The sequence below is a fragment of the Melospiza georgiana genome, chromosome 7, assembly GCF_028018845.1.
Source record: "Melospiza georgiana isolate bMelGeo1 chromosome 7, bMelGeo1.pri, whole genome shotgun sequence".
Taxonomy (NCBI): Eukaryota; Metazoa; Chordata; class Aves; order Passeriformes; family Passerellidae; genus Melospiza; species Melospiza georgiana.
Genome location: NC_080436.1, coordinates 31944573 through 31960820, shown reverse-complemented (window position 1 = coordinate 31960820; position 16248 = coordinate 31944573). Strand labels below are relative to the sequence as shown.

Below are 16248 nucleotides of genomic sequence, written 5' to 3'. Positions count from 1 at the left end.
AGTTAGTACTGTGATGGGATCATCCTGTGCATTCTATAATCTCCATATGCAGTTACTGTGTGCTGTGGGATCACACCAAGAACCTGTGTCACATTCAGGGATGGCACTGCCTGAGGCTCAAGAGCCAAGCACAGCAAACAGAAGAGGGAGGAAGAAAAAAGTCATTTATGTCCCCCAGTTTTTCCTCTCTCAGCCTTACCATATTGACAGAAATTAATTTCTATAGGAAGGGAATTGCACTGTTTGCAAAGAAATCCTCTAGGATTTATTGATCTTTAAGAAAAATCTCATTAAGCAGAATAAGGAAAATTTACAACAGGTATGGGAAAACAAAACAATCTCTTGGGATCTTCACCAGGCCGAAACAGGATTAGCTCTGTAGTTTCTGTAATCTTCCTCACAGAAGAATGCTAATTCCGTCTCATTTTCTAGAAGAAATAAAAAATTAAATATTTAGCACACCAGTAAATGAACCACCAACAGCCAGCTATTTAGAATTTTAGAAGACAATTAGCAACTTTATGGTCAAAGACAATTATAAATCACCACCCACTTTTTTTTTTCTTCCTCATAATATTTTTGAAAAATGTTGCTAGTATTAAAGAGATTGTTAAATCTCATTAAAAAACACCCCAAACAAACAAAACCACCAAGAACATGAATGTATAGAAGTAAATATGTACACAAGACCTCACAAGATTTGTTTAACACAGTCTTCAGAATTGTTTGTAAAAACATTCAGCAAATTAAGTGATGGCATTTCTAACACCTTCACATGCTAAGAAAGTAATGAAGCGTGATACATTCTTTTTTGTGCATTTTTCTGTTAGGAAAGGGAGAAAGAAACTTCTTTTTCCCATTAAATTAGCCTGTAGGTATAATAATTTAATACTTAGAGGATCAGTAGAATATTTTACAGATCACTTTACATTCTCCCTCATGACCCATCAAAATATGTGTCTGAAGAAGTTAATTTTTTGCCCTGCTGATGATTAATTCATGAGGCTTCGACAATATGCAAAGTGAAAGACACAAATTGGCTTCTCCAGCAATACCTTCAAATACCTCTAATTATTCACAGGGGATATGGCAGAGCTAAAGGACCCACAAAGGTTCAGAACAGTCACAATTCTTTCAACCCAGTAGGTCAAGGACTTCCTCTTCTAAAACAGTAAGTCAGCAACATTACTAATTCAGAACAGAGACAAATCTGATGGAATGCCTTCACAATTATTAAACATGAAATTCTTTAAGGTGCTGAGCCAATAAATTCCACATTCGTTTTTTAAATTAAACCTCAAGTTAATGAAGTCTGCCTGTCTTGTAAAAAGAAAAAAAAAGAAACAAAAAAGAGTAGAAGGGATTTTAGAATCTCAACTAGAAAACAGACAAGACTATTTGTAATGAATACTGAACACTTTATTAACATACACCCTGCTTTAAAAAAAACTGCAAGCATTAACTTTGCTGACTGGATAATAACTGTAATAATAATCACTATTACAGAGGCTTTCCTCTGTAAGAGGATACTTATCTAATGTCCTCATAATTTATTACTCTCTAGCCCAACCCTGTAAAGTGCCAAGGGCAATCAACTGCAGCTTAGGAAAACTGTTCTGCGTGTATCAGAATTTCCCAGAATTTCTAAGGGTGATTCTGATTGTTTTATTCTAGTAAGTCTTGTCCAGATTAGATGTTGAAAATAAATCATATCTCAATAGGAGATTTCAAATCTTCTTACTGGTTTAAAGAAAATGTACAAAATTTATTGTTTTGTACAAAATGAGGACCAGTGGTACATGATACATGATATCACTTCCTTACTCTTTTCTACCTCTTGTTGAAGGAGAAAAATCTTCAAGATTTTACTACAAAAACCTCACTCCTAACTTAGCTAATTTTCATGTCAAGATACACTGGAACATATCTAAATTCAAAATGACATAGTGGCACATTGCATTTTTCAAAGAATGGGTCTTCCTCTTCTATCACAAATATCCTCTATATACTAATCACTAATAACTGCTGTTATTTAGAAAAAAAGAAACAAAAAAAAAAGCTTTACATAATTTTCTGTCCTAAATGAACCACCCCTCCCTTTGTACAGAGACACAGAACAGGCTGCTGCATTCCTATTTCCTTTCAGTGTAACATTTAGTCTGATGTTTTGACACCTTTTTGAGATCCAACTGTTTCACTGCTGTAGCTACAAACCCAGTTTCAAAGGCAGATAATATATACAAATACTCATCCATACCTTTCTGAAAGAAGACAGCTTTGTTATTTCTAATTCAACATTTGGCACTGTCATCAGTCCCTCTCCTGAACTGCACTGTCTCTTATGCCTTACACAGATAAAGATCATGATTAAATTAATCTTTTCCTAACTAAATTACAAATCTGCAAGGCTTGGGTGCCTTGCAGTAATCCTTTTTTTTCTTTTTGTTTCCCTTCCTGCAGACAAAAAGACCTGGTGTGGAGTAAAAAACTATGATTCATATTACAGGAACACTCAAAGACCTTTAGGAAAGGTATACTGGAACCAGAGAAAAACACTGAAGAGACACCCCAAGTCACTTAAAACCAGAAAATAAATCACAGGAAACAGGAGAGCCAAGTAACCTAGAGAAAGAAATCCCATTGAGCAGCTGGGGAGCAATCAGTGAGCAGCAGGAGCAGGAGGGAGCCTCCTCTGTGAAGCCCCTGCACCCAGAGCTCAGGCACTCAGAGCTTCCCAGGCAGGCAGATCAGATTCAAATGAGCAAATGTCCATATCAAGGTGGAATGCAACCACATCCCCCACGAACCCTGATGCCACAAAGTCACTCAGCCACTTTTATGAGAAGCCCAAAGGACATCCAGGGACCATCAGTTTTATCATGACAGACAATTCTTTACATTATTACCAAAAGACGTGCCCTATATGTAGTCTCTTGTCAAAATGTGAGAAATCAGGTCAAGTTTCAACTCTTTGCTATGTTCAGCACATTCTCTAAGTGATACTGCTCCAGCTTTCCTGAGCAATCTGGCTATCAGACACTGTATGCTGCACATTAAACAAATCTAATCTTATTTCATTATTCCATGCTGGTTCCACTACTTACATTTCTAACCAAAACATCAGTTTAAATGTTACTGATAAGACCAAGCAGGCACGGTACTAATAACCTATCTGTCAATCATTTAAAATTACTCTCAGCAGAATTATAAGCATACCCTCTAAAAATCACAATTTGCATTCTGAACATTTGGAGTGCAGATACCTGCTGCCCTCAGACCAATGATTTGAATAATGCTTCCCTGAATAATTATCAAGTCGTGTAAAGAGCATCAGAAATAGCATTTACTTTTCAGCAGCCTGTCCAAACATAATCAGCCAGCTATCAGTTTAATGCTACCACAAGGAACAGCACCTTCAGTCAATACAAATGCACTCCTACCTACTCCAGCTGCTTTCAGCGTGCTGTCTTCCTTCAAAATCAGTTTGTCATCATCTTCCAAACTCACTACAAGCTCACCAGTCTATAAATCAGAGAACCAGAATACAAAAATAAGAATAATTTCCTCTGCTGCAGTCTTGTTTGACAGTGCAGAGATCTGCCTGCATCAAAGCATGCAAAAGGGGAAGAACACAGCTAATAATCTTACCTTAGATTTGTGTGCTTGGTGAATAATCTTCATTGTATCTGAAAGAAAAAACAGTGTTTTCCTAAAACAAGGCTTAAGAAGCACACAACGCTGAAAGTTGTACTCAGGCAAAGACAAACAAACAAAGGGGGAAGCTTCAAAATCTTTTGTTATTTACAATTTTGTGTGTTCAACCTGAAAGAGGAGAAAACATCTTAATCCCACAGTTCTGTGGCCACAGCCTCGAAGCAGTCAATGCAACATTAAGGTACCACATCCGACTGGGCTTCTGCCTGCTGGCTGAATTACAATAACCAACTAATGACCATCTCAATTGCCACTCAAAACACATCAATTTAAATGCCACTTAGGGTGTTTTAACTTAATAGGTTTTACACATGCAATTGGGGCAGGACCAACAGCATTTATGCACTGTCAACTGCTACAGCTAAGTTGATAGGCAGTAAGTAATTAAGACACAGTAACCTGATCACTTCAGATCATCCCTTGAAATTTTCCTTCTCATGTATACAACACCCACCATCCACAGCAGAAATTTCATTAAGCAAGTTCATTTTGCATGAACATCTACAGCCTCTCCTCTGTAGTGCTACACCCTCTTCAATAATTTTTATTTTACGTTTGTGTAGTGCTTTTAGAAATTAAAAAAAGGTACCACTTTCTCCTGGCAGCAAGGGCAGGGCTTTGTTAACAGAAGGGAAACACAGGGGAAAATAACATAGTCACCAAAGCAACTGGATGAGTGCAAAGATCCGGAGGGAACAGCTTAAAGCCATGCAACAGTAATAAAAAAAAAATTGAAGACTCTGTGTTTGAACAAATCTGGAGTAACACATCAATACCTTCCCAGCAAAGAAGAAAAACCAGTTCTGCTTGTCTGCTCATTTTCTGTAATTTAGTTTTGTGCATTGAGTGAACATTACCTGTTGCAATAGTCTGGTAAGAGAAGGATGCAGCAAAATGAACTATTGGCTAAACCAACTTTCAAATCACAGGAGCAAGTATTCAGATGTTCAGAATAACAGAGATCACATTCCCACTCAGAAGTTTCCTTCCATTCCATTCTGGCCCACTTTGAACACTATCTAAAACATTACATAAGGTAAGAAGTACTCTGTATTCTCACTGCAGAGGTCACTGGACAGGCAGCCCTGGCATTCTGCAATAATTGTGGTATTAGAAGCAAGACAGACATTAAATTGCAATTACCAGGATCCATCTTGCATAAAAACATTACAAAAAAGCCAAGCAATCACAGAAAAAATATACTGCAATCATGAAACCTTTCTACTGCAGCAAATAAACCCAGCCTGTTCTTTAGTTTTAAGCTCCTCTGTCCACTTTGATACTTTCCCTTTTCTGTAGTCCTTGTCCAGTCATACCCTGAAGCATTGTCTCAGTTCTACTGGCTCAGAGCTCCACCACTGGCACCCAGCAGTTTACCACGGGCTCATCTGAGCTATTAAATGGCTTCTTTAACTTTACAGAGATTAAACTATAATCCCTTCCCACAAGCTAAATCCTCTGACTGGCCTTCGCTATTTCATCCCCACTCAATCAGTGGCAGGGACTTGGAAAGTGTCAAGTTTTTATCTTGCCTTTTCTGATGATAGGTCTATCATGGTAATTGATAAGATACCACTTTCTAAGTGATTTTATGAACTACCTGCCATACTGCTCCACATTCATGGGTGAAAGAAATAAAATTGAGAAGCTGCTTACGGAACAAGCTGGCACCCAGACTGCCAGCATCATTGAAAAGGTACTGTGGTGTGAAAAGGTGACAAGGTGCTAAGATAAGACTGACTCAGAAAAAGTTCTAGACCAAGAACCCGAATAATCCATGCAAAGAAATGAAGAGAAAATGGAAGTCAGAAGCTTTGAGATGTGAATTGGAGCACTGATCCAAGAGCAGAAATGTGATGGCATTATGTTTGATGTTAAAACAAAGTGATGCTGAATTCTGCAGGGAAGGAAGCTGAAACAGGCACAGTGAGAGACAACCAGATCCAACTGAGATTTCTGGCACTGCCAAACAAAACAGGAGAAACAGTCTGGCTTTTGCTGCAGAAGTCTCACTGCCCTTCCCTCACAAAAACACAGGAAAGACAGCAGAGCACTGTAGAGATAGCAGAAATGCCAGAAACAGGAACCTGGATGATTCACAGCCTGAGGGGAAGGTGAGGAACCTGGCTTTGATTTTCCTGTGTGAAAATTTTCCTGCAGTTAGCACCAGCACAGTAAGAGCAGGCTCCCAGTAACTGGTGCAACAGGTTTTAAAGTTATGCTCAGTCCTACAGGGCACAACCAGGCCCTCAGCCACCAGATATGTCTTGGGAAAAGCTAAACTGATCTCCAAGTGATGAAAGAAGCAGCTGGGATGGGCAGCACCAGGGATACAACTGAGAGCAGCAGTTCTAGACAGGAACCCCTCCAACAGCCAAAGCCACAAAGGGGGTGAAGGGCACCTCCAAATTCAAACTTACACTTCCAGATGTTATGACCTTAAGTAACACATTAAAAATAATAACATTCAAATACCTGCCACTGATGTATCATCAGTCTTAATCCCTAACTCTTTTTCTAGTTTCCATTTGCACTCTGAATTTCACCATCAGCAAGAGCACAAAATGAAATCTTTGTTTGTTTGTTTGTTTTAATAGGCAAATAAAGTTTATTAGCCTTCACATGTATTAAGTAGATTTTTCACTCAGCTCTTTGAATGACCATAGAGGAAGGAGTTTGCCAACTCCAAGAACATGGGACACAGGATCACTTGTAGGAAAACTCCATGGGAACTTTGAGAATTGCCAAGTTTAGGAGAAGATATGTGACTGACACCCAAATTTACAAACTCCAAGAAAGGAAGTAACGCAGTCTGTCTAAAAAGTTTTCTCTATCCCAAGCAGATAAATTGTACATGTTAACAACAATCTGCACAAAAAGGAAATATAAATATAGCTTTGATAAAGTCAGCTTGAATTTCACATCATGCTATTTCATACCACCAGCTTATATTTAAGAGCTTTCATAACTATTTGGAGCAAAGTTCCCTTGTTTCTCTCATTTTGTGTAAGCTATTTAAGTATATAAGACTCAAGCATTTTCTACTTTTTGCCTTCAGCTTCTGCTTCACCATCAGTAAACAGATATTGAAGTACATAAGCAGACAGAGAACTACAATTTCAAAGTGTTTTGAGACCACAAGCTGCTCATTAGGGTAAAGACAGAGTTAAAAAGCACTTTGAAAAAGTAATAAAAAATTAAAATCAAAACCCATCAGTTCCCAATAGCAAATAATGTAAACCATGCAGCCTAATTCAAAGATTAAAACAGATTTTCACAATAATGGTCAAGTTCTGCAGACAAGATCCCAGTGGCATAACTCCAGCTGCAAGAGCTGACAGAGTTGCAAATGTAGGCAGGCACTGGCACCAACATTAGTATTGTACAGCAATTATCTTTTACATTGTAGAAATGCTGGTGTAAAATATCATGTGGTCATTTGATGGCAATTACAACAAGAAAAATAAAAAACACCTACCATACTTGTAATTTTTAAAAGGAGGAGGAAGTCCTGATCTTGAAGACACATCTATTAAAATAAAAGCACAAAGTTAAAACAAAGTTCTCTTTCTTAATTATTTTCAACCCTTCATTTTCCATTATTGTGCAATGTATGCATCCCCTGGGCAGCCTTTAAGTCAAAATAAATCTGCAACATAGGAGAGTTGTTTGAGCATCAAATGCTAAAACACAGCCTTTGGCCCAGATTCTATAGTGACTCCATATGTGAACAAGTCCATTTGAGCATGAAGTCTCTCTGAACAAAACACCCCACGAGGACAGTGAGTCAGTGCAATTAGGGTGTGACCACAGGAGTCTGATCCTTCAGAAATCTGCCAGCAACATCCTTTCAATGGTTTGCCCAGCATCTCTCTTTGCCTTATACAAACAGCTGCCAACTGCCACCCAGAACTGAATCCTCAGGTACACAGGGCACAAAAAGGAAGCCAAGCTGTAGAAAATTAACTCTTTAGCTGCTTGCAGGACAGCCCATAGGTAACTGCAGGGACATTGACACCTGCCCTGGTGCCAGTGCTCCCTGTGACTTAACCAGGACTCAGAAGGCCCAGCCACCAGTGGGGTGCCCAGCAGCCAGGTGGATGAAGCCTTGATTTCTTCAGTAGTTTAACCATTTATCTTAAAGTGCCTCTTCAAACCAGATTACTGTAAATGAAGGAACAGAGCTTTTGCACCCCTGTGGAACAGGGTTCTAAGTCTTGTTTAAAACAAACATTGGCTTTGTCTCAAATAACAGTGAGTTGCAATATTGCACACATCAAAAGCAAGTTTCCTAGCATTGGTTTTTATTTTCTTGTCCATAACAGCAGCTGTGCCATATGTTCTGAAAGCGCTTGCAGTGTTCCAACAGCATCCCAAGACTTTGCCATGCCTATCACTGTCTAAAAGTATGGAAATTGCCAAACACAAGACACCCATGAGTCCCAGGGCAATGTCCTAGGAGTTGCTCAAATGTTACCTAATATAACAGTTCAAGACTTGTTTAAGCTGACTTCATGAAGAAAAAAAAAACAAAACAAAACAAAATAAAACAAACAAATTATGTTATTTTGTACCCTTTGAATGTCTCCATTGAGGTGTGTGGAAATATACCTGCAGGATTAAGGGTAACACCCTAATGATCAAGTCACTGTGTGGGCTGGTCTACAGTACTTAATTTTAGATTCACTGTCACTTTCAACCAGGCTTATAAAAGAGAAAGCCCACAGATGAGTAAATCTGCACCACAAAGCTCAGGATGGAGACAGAAACTCAGAAACAAACATGCACTGTGAGACCACACAGTGTCAAAAACAAATTTTCAAGATTCTTTTTTCTCACAAATAGCAAACAGACTTGCATTCCCACATTCCACATATTTGCGTAGTTAGGATCAAAGACTTTCTAAATTCTAATAATTTATTCCTATTAATTGATGAATATTTGCCTGACAGCACCCCTCAAGGAGCCTGAGGCACTGAGCCAAATGCAGTAATGCCCTTGTTTCTCTTAGACAAAATGTGGGTGTTGGGGAAGATGAAACAGGAAAGCCTTATAAATATGATTGCCTGGCAAAAGGTTTTGAGAACATAGAAACTATACGCAAGATTGAAATGAAAGAAAGCTTTGAGATCCCTCAGTTACTGAGCAACTGGAAAACAATGGTGTGGCCAGCTGAAGGTAATCCCCTTTTGATCAAACAATTCCCTCTGCTTGCAGACAGGTCCAAGGGTCAGAGCAGACCCTACAGCTTGGCAGATGGGGTCCAAAGATTAGTTTTTAGGGTTTAAAATGTAACACATTATGGTAGTGATTCTTATAGGCTGTATGCAAATGCTCTAGGATTTGTATCTTGTACTAGATTGGTTAGTGAGAATCAGAATATTCAACACAGAAGAAGATTTATTGTATTGTAACAGGAACCTCACTCTCTTACCCTTTTACCCTCTCATCCTCTCTACCCCTCTCTTCTCTGTCACAGACATCTTTTATGAAAAATCCTTTCCTTAGGATTCTTTCTCCTGAGAAGCTGAGAGGCCTCAGGAAGAAAATGTAAACAATGGTTATCTGCTGCTGTGGAATGCAACAGGTGCATCTGTGATTGGCCTGTGTTGGTTGTTTCTAATTAATGGCCAATCACAGTGAGCTGGCCACAGAGAGTCTGAGCCACAAGCCTTTGTTATCATTCTTTCTTTTTCTATTCTTAGCCAGCCTTCTGATGAAATCCTTTCTTCTATTCTTTTAGTATAGTTTTAATGTAATATATATCATAAAATAATAAATCAAGCCTTCTGAAACATGGAGTCAGATCCTCATCTCTTCCCTCATCCTCAGGCCCCTGTGAACACGGTCACACTTCTCTCAGGCCTGCTCCAGCTGTGGCTGGCAGCTCCCAGCAGGGCCCTGCTCCCAGGCCCTTTGCAATAAACCCCAAATTTGCTGACCTGGCTGCAGAGATCTCTCATCTCTGTCTGTCCCACCCTCTGAGGCTCCTACAGTGGGGATCTGGCATGGGGGAGCAGTCCGGCCAAACTCAAGCACAGCCCACCCACCATGGAAGCTCTCCTTGACTCCAGACCTTTCATCTAAGGAAGGAAAGCACACGGGGGGATGCAAACACGAATCTGGCACCTCCACCAGAGCCATCCCCACGCATTTGCTCCACGAGGAGGTGGAGGGACAGCAGCGCTTGGGGCTGGAGCAGGCAGAGGAGCAGGCAGGGCTCACCCTGGCGCACGAAGGCCATGAACTCCCGCACCGTCTGCTCCAAGGGGACGCCGTGGAACACCAGGGGCCGGAAATTGCGGTGCTGGAAGGAGCGCACCAGGCGGACCGTGAGGGTGCAGCCTTCTGCTGACATCAGAACCAGCTCTGAGCCACCTGGGAAACACCAAGGGGAGGAATTACCATGTGGGAACCCAGGAAATTCCTCTGGCTGCCCTGGAGGGCTCGAGCCCCTGCCCAGGGGGCTCAGAGACCTTAGCACAGAGCCCAAGACCCCTGTGCCTTTGATTTAGCCCTTGGAAAAAACAATTACCAACCTTATATGAAGAATTACAAGCCACAAAAGTTTAAGCAGAATGATAGTGAATTTATCACAGGATGAAAAATAGATTTTTGGGGGTTTTAGAACGGGGGTTCAGGGGGAAAGATGGAGGAATCTGGGCATGTCCAGCCTTTCTCCTTCTTCTGCTCGGCCTCCATCTTCTGCTGTGATGTTGGCACTTCTAGATTGGTTTAGAGTAGAAGCTCACTGTCTAACATAGGCGATAGGCATTGGGAAGTTATTGTAAATATTGTACACGTAGTTTTTAGTATAAAAAGATAACACAGCCCCGGGGGCAGGCAGAGTGCCTTTGACTGTCTTGCTGAGCAGACCTCAGCAGGACAGGAGAAAGAATTTTATAAATAAGATACAATAAACAACCTTGAGACTGAGAAATGAAGAGCTCTGACTTCTTCTTTGACTGCCAGGCTGGGAAAAGAGACTTTCTAACATATCTTGGGGTCACTGTGACCAGCAGAGATTCCAAGATTACTGCCTTTCCTCTGTCTATGAGCACAGCTGGGAAAGGAGGCAGGCCTCGTGTACAGAGTAAAACATGAGAGAAATCCAACAGCATTGGGCCCTTCAGGATTTCACTGCTGTGATTCCCACAGGGAACAAACAGATCCTGCACACCACACACTCCAGTACCTGTGCTGTGCAATGCCACACCAGACCCCCCAATAAACATGCAAAAGTGCTGTGGATAAATGCAGCCACATTTCTCCTCACAGAGAAAAGCAAGGCACAATTCTTTCCAAGAATATTTCTGGGTTTCACATTCTCTGAACCTCAGAGAAAGGAAAAGCAATTCTTATTGTTTGCTGTACTTGTGTTTGTGCAAAAGTAGAATGCAAAATGGAGATTGTTTGCCCAAAGTGATGGTGTTTTGTTCCCTTGGCCTATCAAGCCCAAGTGTGTGTGTGTGTGTTTGTGTCAGGACTGCCAGCTGAAAGTCACAAAATTCTCTGCAGTTGTGTGCAGTTGAAAGCTTGCCACATTCAGTTTAGATGTAACGTAACACAGTGCAATATAATATAGAATAATATAGTATAATAAAGTAATTAATTAGCTTTCTGATAAGATGGAGTCCTCCTCATCATTCCTCCCTGCCACGGGGGTCATCCTGTTTCAATAGATAAATGCAAGAGTGTTGTGTGGGTTTTAAGTGACTGAAGACTTCACCTGCTGGGCTCTAGAAGAATGTCCTAATACAAACAAACCCAAAGACTTTTTTAACATACTTGTGTTGGAAAGAGTGTAATGCTCTGAAAAATGCCTAAGCTGTTACACAATGCTCATTTTCACCTCCCCAAGGGAAAGTGAAAAACTACCCCACATACACAGGCAAATCATTTTCCTGGTGTACTACAGCATAATTAAGGGATTTAATTTATAATAGTCAGTCTCTAGAATGGCTCTGTGGGCTTATACTAGAGAGCAGAGCCTAAAACAGAGCAGCCTTGGCAACCCAAAACCCTCTTCAAACAAGCCCATGTATCGTTCTGTTGGGTTTTTTTCTCTCCACAGGAAAATAAGCTCTTTTCTACCTTGACAAACTTCTCTATTTTTGGCACTGGGCATCCCTCAGCTTCCTGGCCAAGTGCAGCAGTGCCAGAGCTGCTGCAGCCATGAGCAGGGACTGCAGCCCTTGTGCTCCAACATCAGCACGACCTCTGCACCTCCCATGCTGAGCACGATCTCAGAGTCCACCTCCAGCCCTGACAGGGAACCTTTCACCCATTCATCCCCAAATGATCTTTTTTGTGTGTCTTTTTGGTTTTTCCCCCCTTTTTTTGCTGTGGGGTTATTTAAGTGCCCCACCATGCTGCAGGTGCATCCCACCCTTGGCTGTATTTGTCCCAGCCGTAGCCTGGCAAAGCCAACTACCAATATTTTCATCAATCACTATCTGCACAACGGGGACAAAGACCTTCCACCACACAAGGCAACTTGCTTTTGCATCACCTTGGCTAATAACCCCGAGTTCCAATTCCACTTTAAATGAGTGTGTGTCACACACCGCACAAATAATCAAAAAAAGTGTACTTTGCACCTGGAAATAACTCGATTTATACTAAACAGCAAAGATGGAGGTTTTCTTAGTGCTATTCCACATGGGCTGGTGATTTGCGGGGTGCAGTAAAAGGCACAGTACTCAACTCACTTGCTCCTAAGCAGCATGGAGGAACCCTGTGGGAGCACAGAACGGGGAGCTCTATCACAAATCGCCAATTTTCACATTTCTACTCAAACCGATCGCACGGAGGGCTGGGACCGTGCACCACCCCGCGCCTCACGGGGACAAGCAGGCAGGTGGGAGGCGCTGGTGGCCCATTCCTCTGGGACAAAGGGACCTCCCGGACCCGCAGCAACCCCGACACCGCCGCCCGCCCCATCGCGGCCCGGCCCGGCCGCACCGGCACCGCCCGCCCCACCGGGCCCATTACCGCTCTCCGCCGCCACTTCCGCGTCCCGCCCCGCCCACCCGCTCCGCCAATCGCGTCCTTTCGCCGGCAGCCCTGAGACGCGCGATTGGCTGAGAGGACTCTGCCCCGCCCCTCGCGCCGCCGTTGTCCTCTCACGCGCTGCTGAACGGGAGGCACCCGTGCCGCCTCCGCATTGGCTCCTTGCCCGTCCCCGGCCCGCGCTGATTGGTGCCCGCGGGGCCCGCGGCGTTGCGATTGGCCGGCGGCCGGTCTGGCGAGGGGTGAGGCGGGCGCGCGGCGGGGGTGGCGGGGCAGACGCGGCGGGACCGGGGCCGGGCGGGTTGGGCACGATGAGCGAGGTGCGGGGGGCGCCGGGGCCGGGGGGAACCGGGGGCGGCCGGGGGGCTCCGCGACCCTTTCCCTCTCTCACCCCCTGCGCCTTCCCCCCAGGCCGCATTCCAGAAGGCTGCCGAGGAGGTGAAGCAGCTGAAGTCGCAGCCCACGGACCAGGAGATGCTGGACATCTACAGCCACTACAAACAGGCCACGGTGGGCGACGTGAACACCGGTAGGCACCGGCCGGGAGGCAAAACATCTCCCTCTCTGCGCTTCCCTCAATCCCTGCAAAATGTTTCTGCTGCGAAAGTGCCCGGGAGCCGCCTTGGCAGGGATTGTGTGCGGAGGGCACGGGCTGACCCGATAAGGCTTTGTGCAATTCGGGGTTTTTAGATTAACCCGGCTGCCGCCGTCTGCTCCGTGCAGTGAGGCACCGAGGATGCTCTGTGCAAATATTGGGATTGGGTTTTTTGGAGAGCTCTGTCAGTGCGTAGCGGCTCAGGCCGAGGGTGCTGCTTTAACGCAGACACTTCTCGGTTATACAGACTTAAACAGCAAGGCGAAAGATACAAGGGTGGAATTGCAATACAAGGGCGGAATTGCAATACTAGAGAGGATGACATATTTGAGTTTATTCAGACTGGATTGGCTGCTAAAAATAGTACTGGAAAGCAAAACCAGAAGAATAGGAGAAAACTTTTATATAAGCTGCAATTAAATATACTTCAGAAAGATTGTACCAAAATTTTGTCCTTAGGTACACCGTGCAGAATGTTTCTGCCTACTTCTCTTGCTACAATGCTGTCCATGGCAGCTCAGCTTTTGGAATTACATTTAAAGTGGAGCGTGTCTCTATCGACCTTGTGTAAGGCTGGAGTAGCTAGAATTAGAAAGGGAAAAGGTCATTTCTTTGGAGTGCTGGCCTCCTAACCCAGTAGCTGGCAAAGTTTATTGAGTGTCCATTGATTTAAAAGCTGGCAGCGAAGTGTACAGGAAATGGTAAGTAATTTAATCTTCTTTTCCCAAAGCTGGCAGCGTGAGGGAGAAAATAATTTACTTTGGGTTTAAGATGTGGTCTTTTCGTTGTGGCTGGACACCAGCACTGTTAGTGCTTGCCAGGGTGAAGCAGTGCTGGGGACGTGCCCCCGTTCCTGCGAGTGTCTGCACGCCTGTGGAGCAGCAGCCAGCGTGAGCTGGCCCGAGCAGGAGCCTGTGGGAGGTGGGGTTTGTGCTGCAGACAAGGGGAGCTGCCAACTGGAGCCACAGGTCACTGTGCCATGGGAGCTGCACAAGGCTGTTTGTGAGCGCTGCCCAGTGCCATTTGTGAGTTCTAAGAATTATCTTTAAGGAGAGAGAGAGAGAGGAAGTAAAGCCACAAAGAGGACTTTACACCAAGATTAACCATATACGCGTCATTCACTTCCTGCTTGGCCACACCACAGCCTGCAGTGAAGTGAGTTAAATTTCCAAGGTTTTCAAATGCAGAACTATAGGTTAGAAGTACACCACTAACTTGATGATAATGAGTTCCAAGCTGTGTGTTACTACAAACAGCTGCCTGTTTCTGTCTCTGCCTGTAATGGACCTCAGGGTGTTTCTGCTTCACTTTAGAGCTGGTGTTCTTTAATTGGACAGCTCTTATGTGACAGCAAGCTCTTCAGAAAGTACAGCTAAACCAAATGACAGCAGTTGGTGCTCTTCTGCCCAAATGCTGCTGTCTCAAGGGACTTTGAAAGAGCCTATTTCTGTCGTCACCAACGATGTTGTAACATATTCCCCTGAGGTGATCTCCTGGCTACAGGTTAGCAAGCAGCAGCTGCCGAGATGAGCCAGTGTATTTAGTCACAGCTAAGAGCCAGCTAAGCCTTCAAGTGGGTATCACCCACAGCCAGATCACACAAACTAATGCTGCTGCTCATCCTGCCTTTCTCAGAGCGCCCTGGTATGCTGGACTTCAAAGGCAAAGCAAAGTGGGATGCCTGGAGTGCATTGAAAGGTAAGTGTCTGATTAAAGGAATTAATGAAATTACGCCTGGCAAATTAGTCAGAAAGACACGTGTAGTTCAGCAGGAAACACAATTGTGTTGCCTTTTAATGCAAGAGTTCTAGAAGTTCAGAATGCCATGATAAGAAATTTTAATTACCTCTGCAAGGCAGAAGTAACCCTGAAAAATATGGCCTGTGTGAAAGGGAATTAGGGTGTAGAATGCCCAGCTGGCCTAAGATGTTAAATAAAGAAGAATAACAGCAGCAGAAATCTAAAGTTGCTGTCCTGGTCCCAGCCTGGTACCCCAGAGACTGAGCTCTCCCTCCAGCTATTATGCATCTTCCAGTTAGAAAAGCTTTGGGAGACACAACTGAGCTCCCAGCTCTAACTGAGGAGCCAAACAAGTGGTCTGATCTGTGACAATGGGGCTTTTTGTGGTGTTTTTAGGAATAGCTTTCCTGCAATAATTGTCAATGGCATTAATAGAACTAGTACACTGGTTAGTTGCTGTCTGAGCAAGAACAACTTTGCTTGGAAGCACTGTGTTTTCATGACTTATAAAACACATTTGTTTAAATCTTCAGCAGTGGATTCACAGACAGGTGACCTTCCTGGCTCCTTTGCTATCCAGTGGCACAAACTAAAGCAAGGAATTGTAACTTGTAAATTCTTGAGGTAATTCTTAATCTGTGGAAGGTATCTGACTGCTTCCTGTGTTCTGTCCTTCAGGAACATCCAAAGAAGATGCAATGAAAGCTTACATAGCAAAAGTGGAAGAACTAAAGGGCAAATATGGCATCTGAGGACTGGATAAGTCAGCTGCATGCACGCCTGAAACCTGCCTTATTTCTAATGTGGGAAACTGGTTTCTAAGAGTAACCTTAGATACCTAGTATGTCATAGTCGGTTCTCCTCATGCCTGTAGTTCAGGAGAAATCATGTACCTGGCTAATGTACTGACCCGGTATAAATTCCTTCTGGGAACAGAATCTGGAACTCATTAAAGTGCATTTGGTACTTTAGCTGTTGTTCTGGTGGTCCCTCGGCGCTCCCGGTGAGCTCAGCCCCGAGCGTCCCCGTCCGTGTGCCGCTAGAGGGGGACGGTGCCCTGCGCTCGGCACCGCCGGCTCCCGGCCAAACCCCTCCTCTCAGCCCTGAGTGACAGCCACGGCAGCTGGAGCATCCCAGGGCTTATCTGGAAAAGGTTATCTCTAATGCTGTGTGTGCTAGGAGCAAGG

General features: G+C 43.6%; 2 protein-coding genes across 5 annotated transcripts; one reads left to right on the top strand and one right to left on the bottom strand.

The window, feature by feature from the left end:
- Positions 1 to 242: 242 nt before the first annotated feature.
- Positions 243 to 12748, bottom strand: C7H2orf76 (chromosome 7 C2orf76 homolog). Of its 3 annotated transcripts, none has more exons than XM_058027909.1 (7): positions 12709 to 12748; positions 12315 to 12451; positions 9940 to 10092; positions 7193 to 7243; positions 3649 to 3686; positions 3441 to 3522; positions 243 to 428 (listed from the first exon to the last, which is right to left on the bottom strand). In XM_058027909.1, exons 3-7 carry the CDS (start codon positions 10070 to 10072, stop codon positions 352 to 354), a joined length of 381 nt encoding a protein of 126 aa, XP_057883892.1. In that variant the 5' UTR covers positions 10073 to 10092; positions 12315 to 12451; positions 12709 to 12748; the 3' UTR covers positions 243 to 351. The 3 variants fall into 3 exon arrangements, with proteins under 3 accessions (XP_057883892.1, XP_057883894.1, XP_057883893.1); XM_058027911.1 differs by having other exon boundaries at positions 12426 to 12451; positions 12709 to 12735; XM_058027910.1 differs by lacking the exon at positions 12315 to 12451 and having other exon boundaries at positions 12709 to 12735.
- A 148-nt stretch (positions 12749 to 12896) lies between these two features.
- DBI (diazepam binding inhibitor, acyl-CoA binding protein) lies at positions 12897 to 16032 on the top strand. Of its 2 annotated transcripts, none has more exons than XM_058027965.1 (4): positions 12897 to 12968; positions 13138 to 13255; positions 14957 to 15019; positions 15740 to 16032. In XM_058027965.1, exons 2-4 carry the CDS (start codon positions 13201 to 13203, stop codon positions 15811 to 15813), a joined length of 192 nt encoding a protein of 63 aa, XP_057883948.1. In that variant the 5' UTR covers positions 12897 to 12968; positions 13138 to 13200; the 3' UTR covers positions 15814 to 16032. The 2 variants fall into 2 exon arrangements, with proteins under 2 accessions (XP_057883948.1, XP_057883947.1); XM_058027964.1 differs by lacking the exon at positions 12897 to 12968 and adding an exon at positions 13001 to 13046.
- Positions 16033 to 16248: the final 216 nt, after the last annotated feature.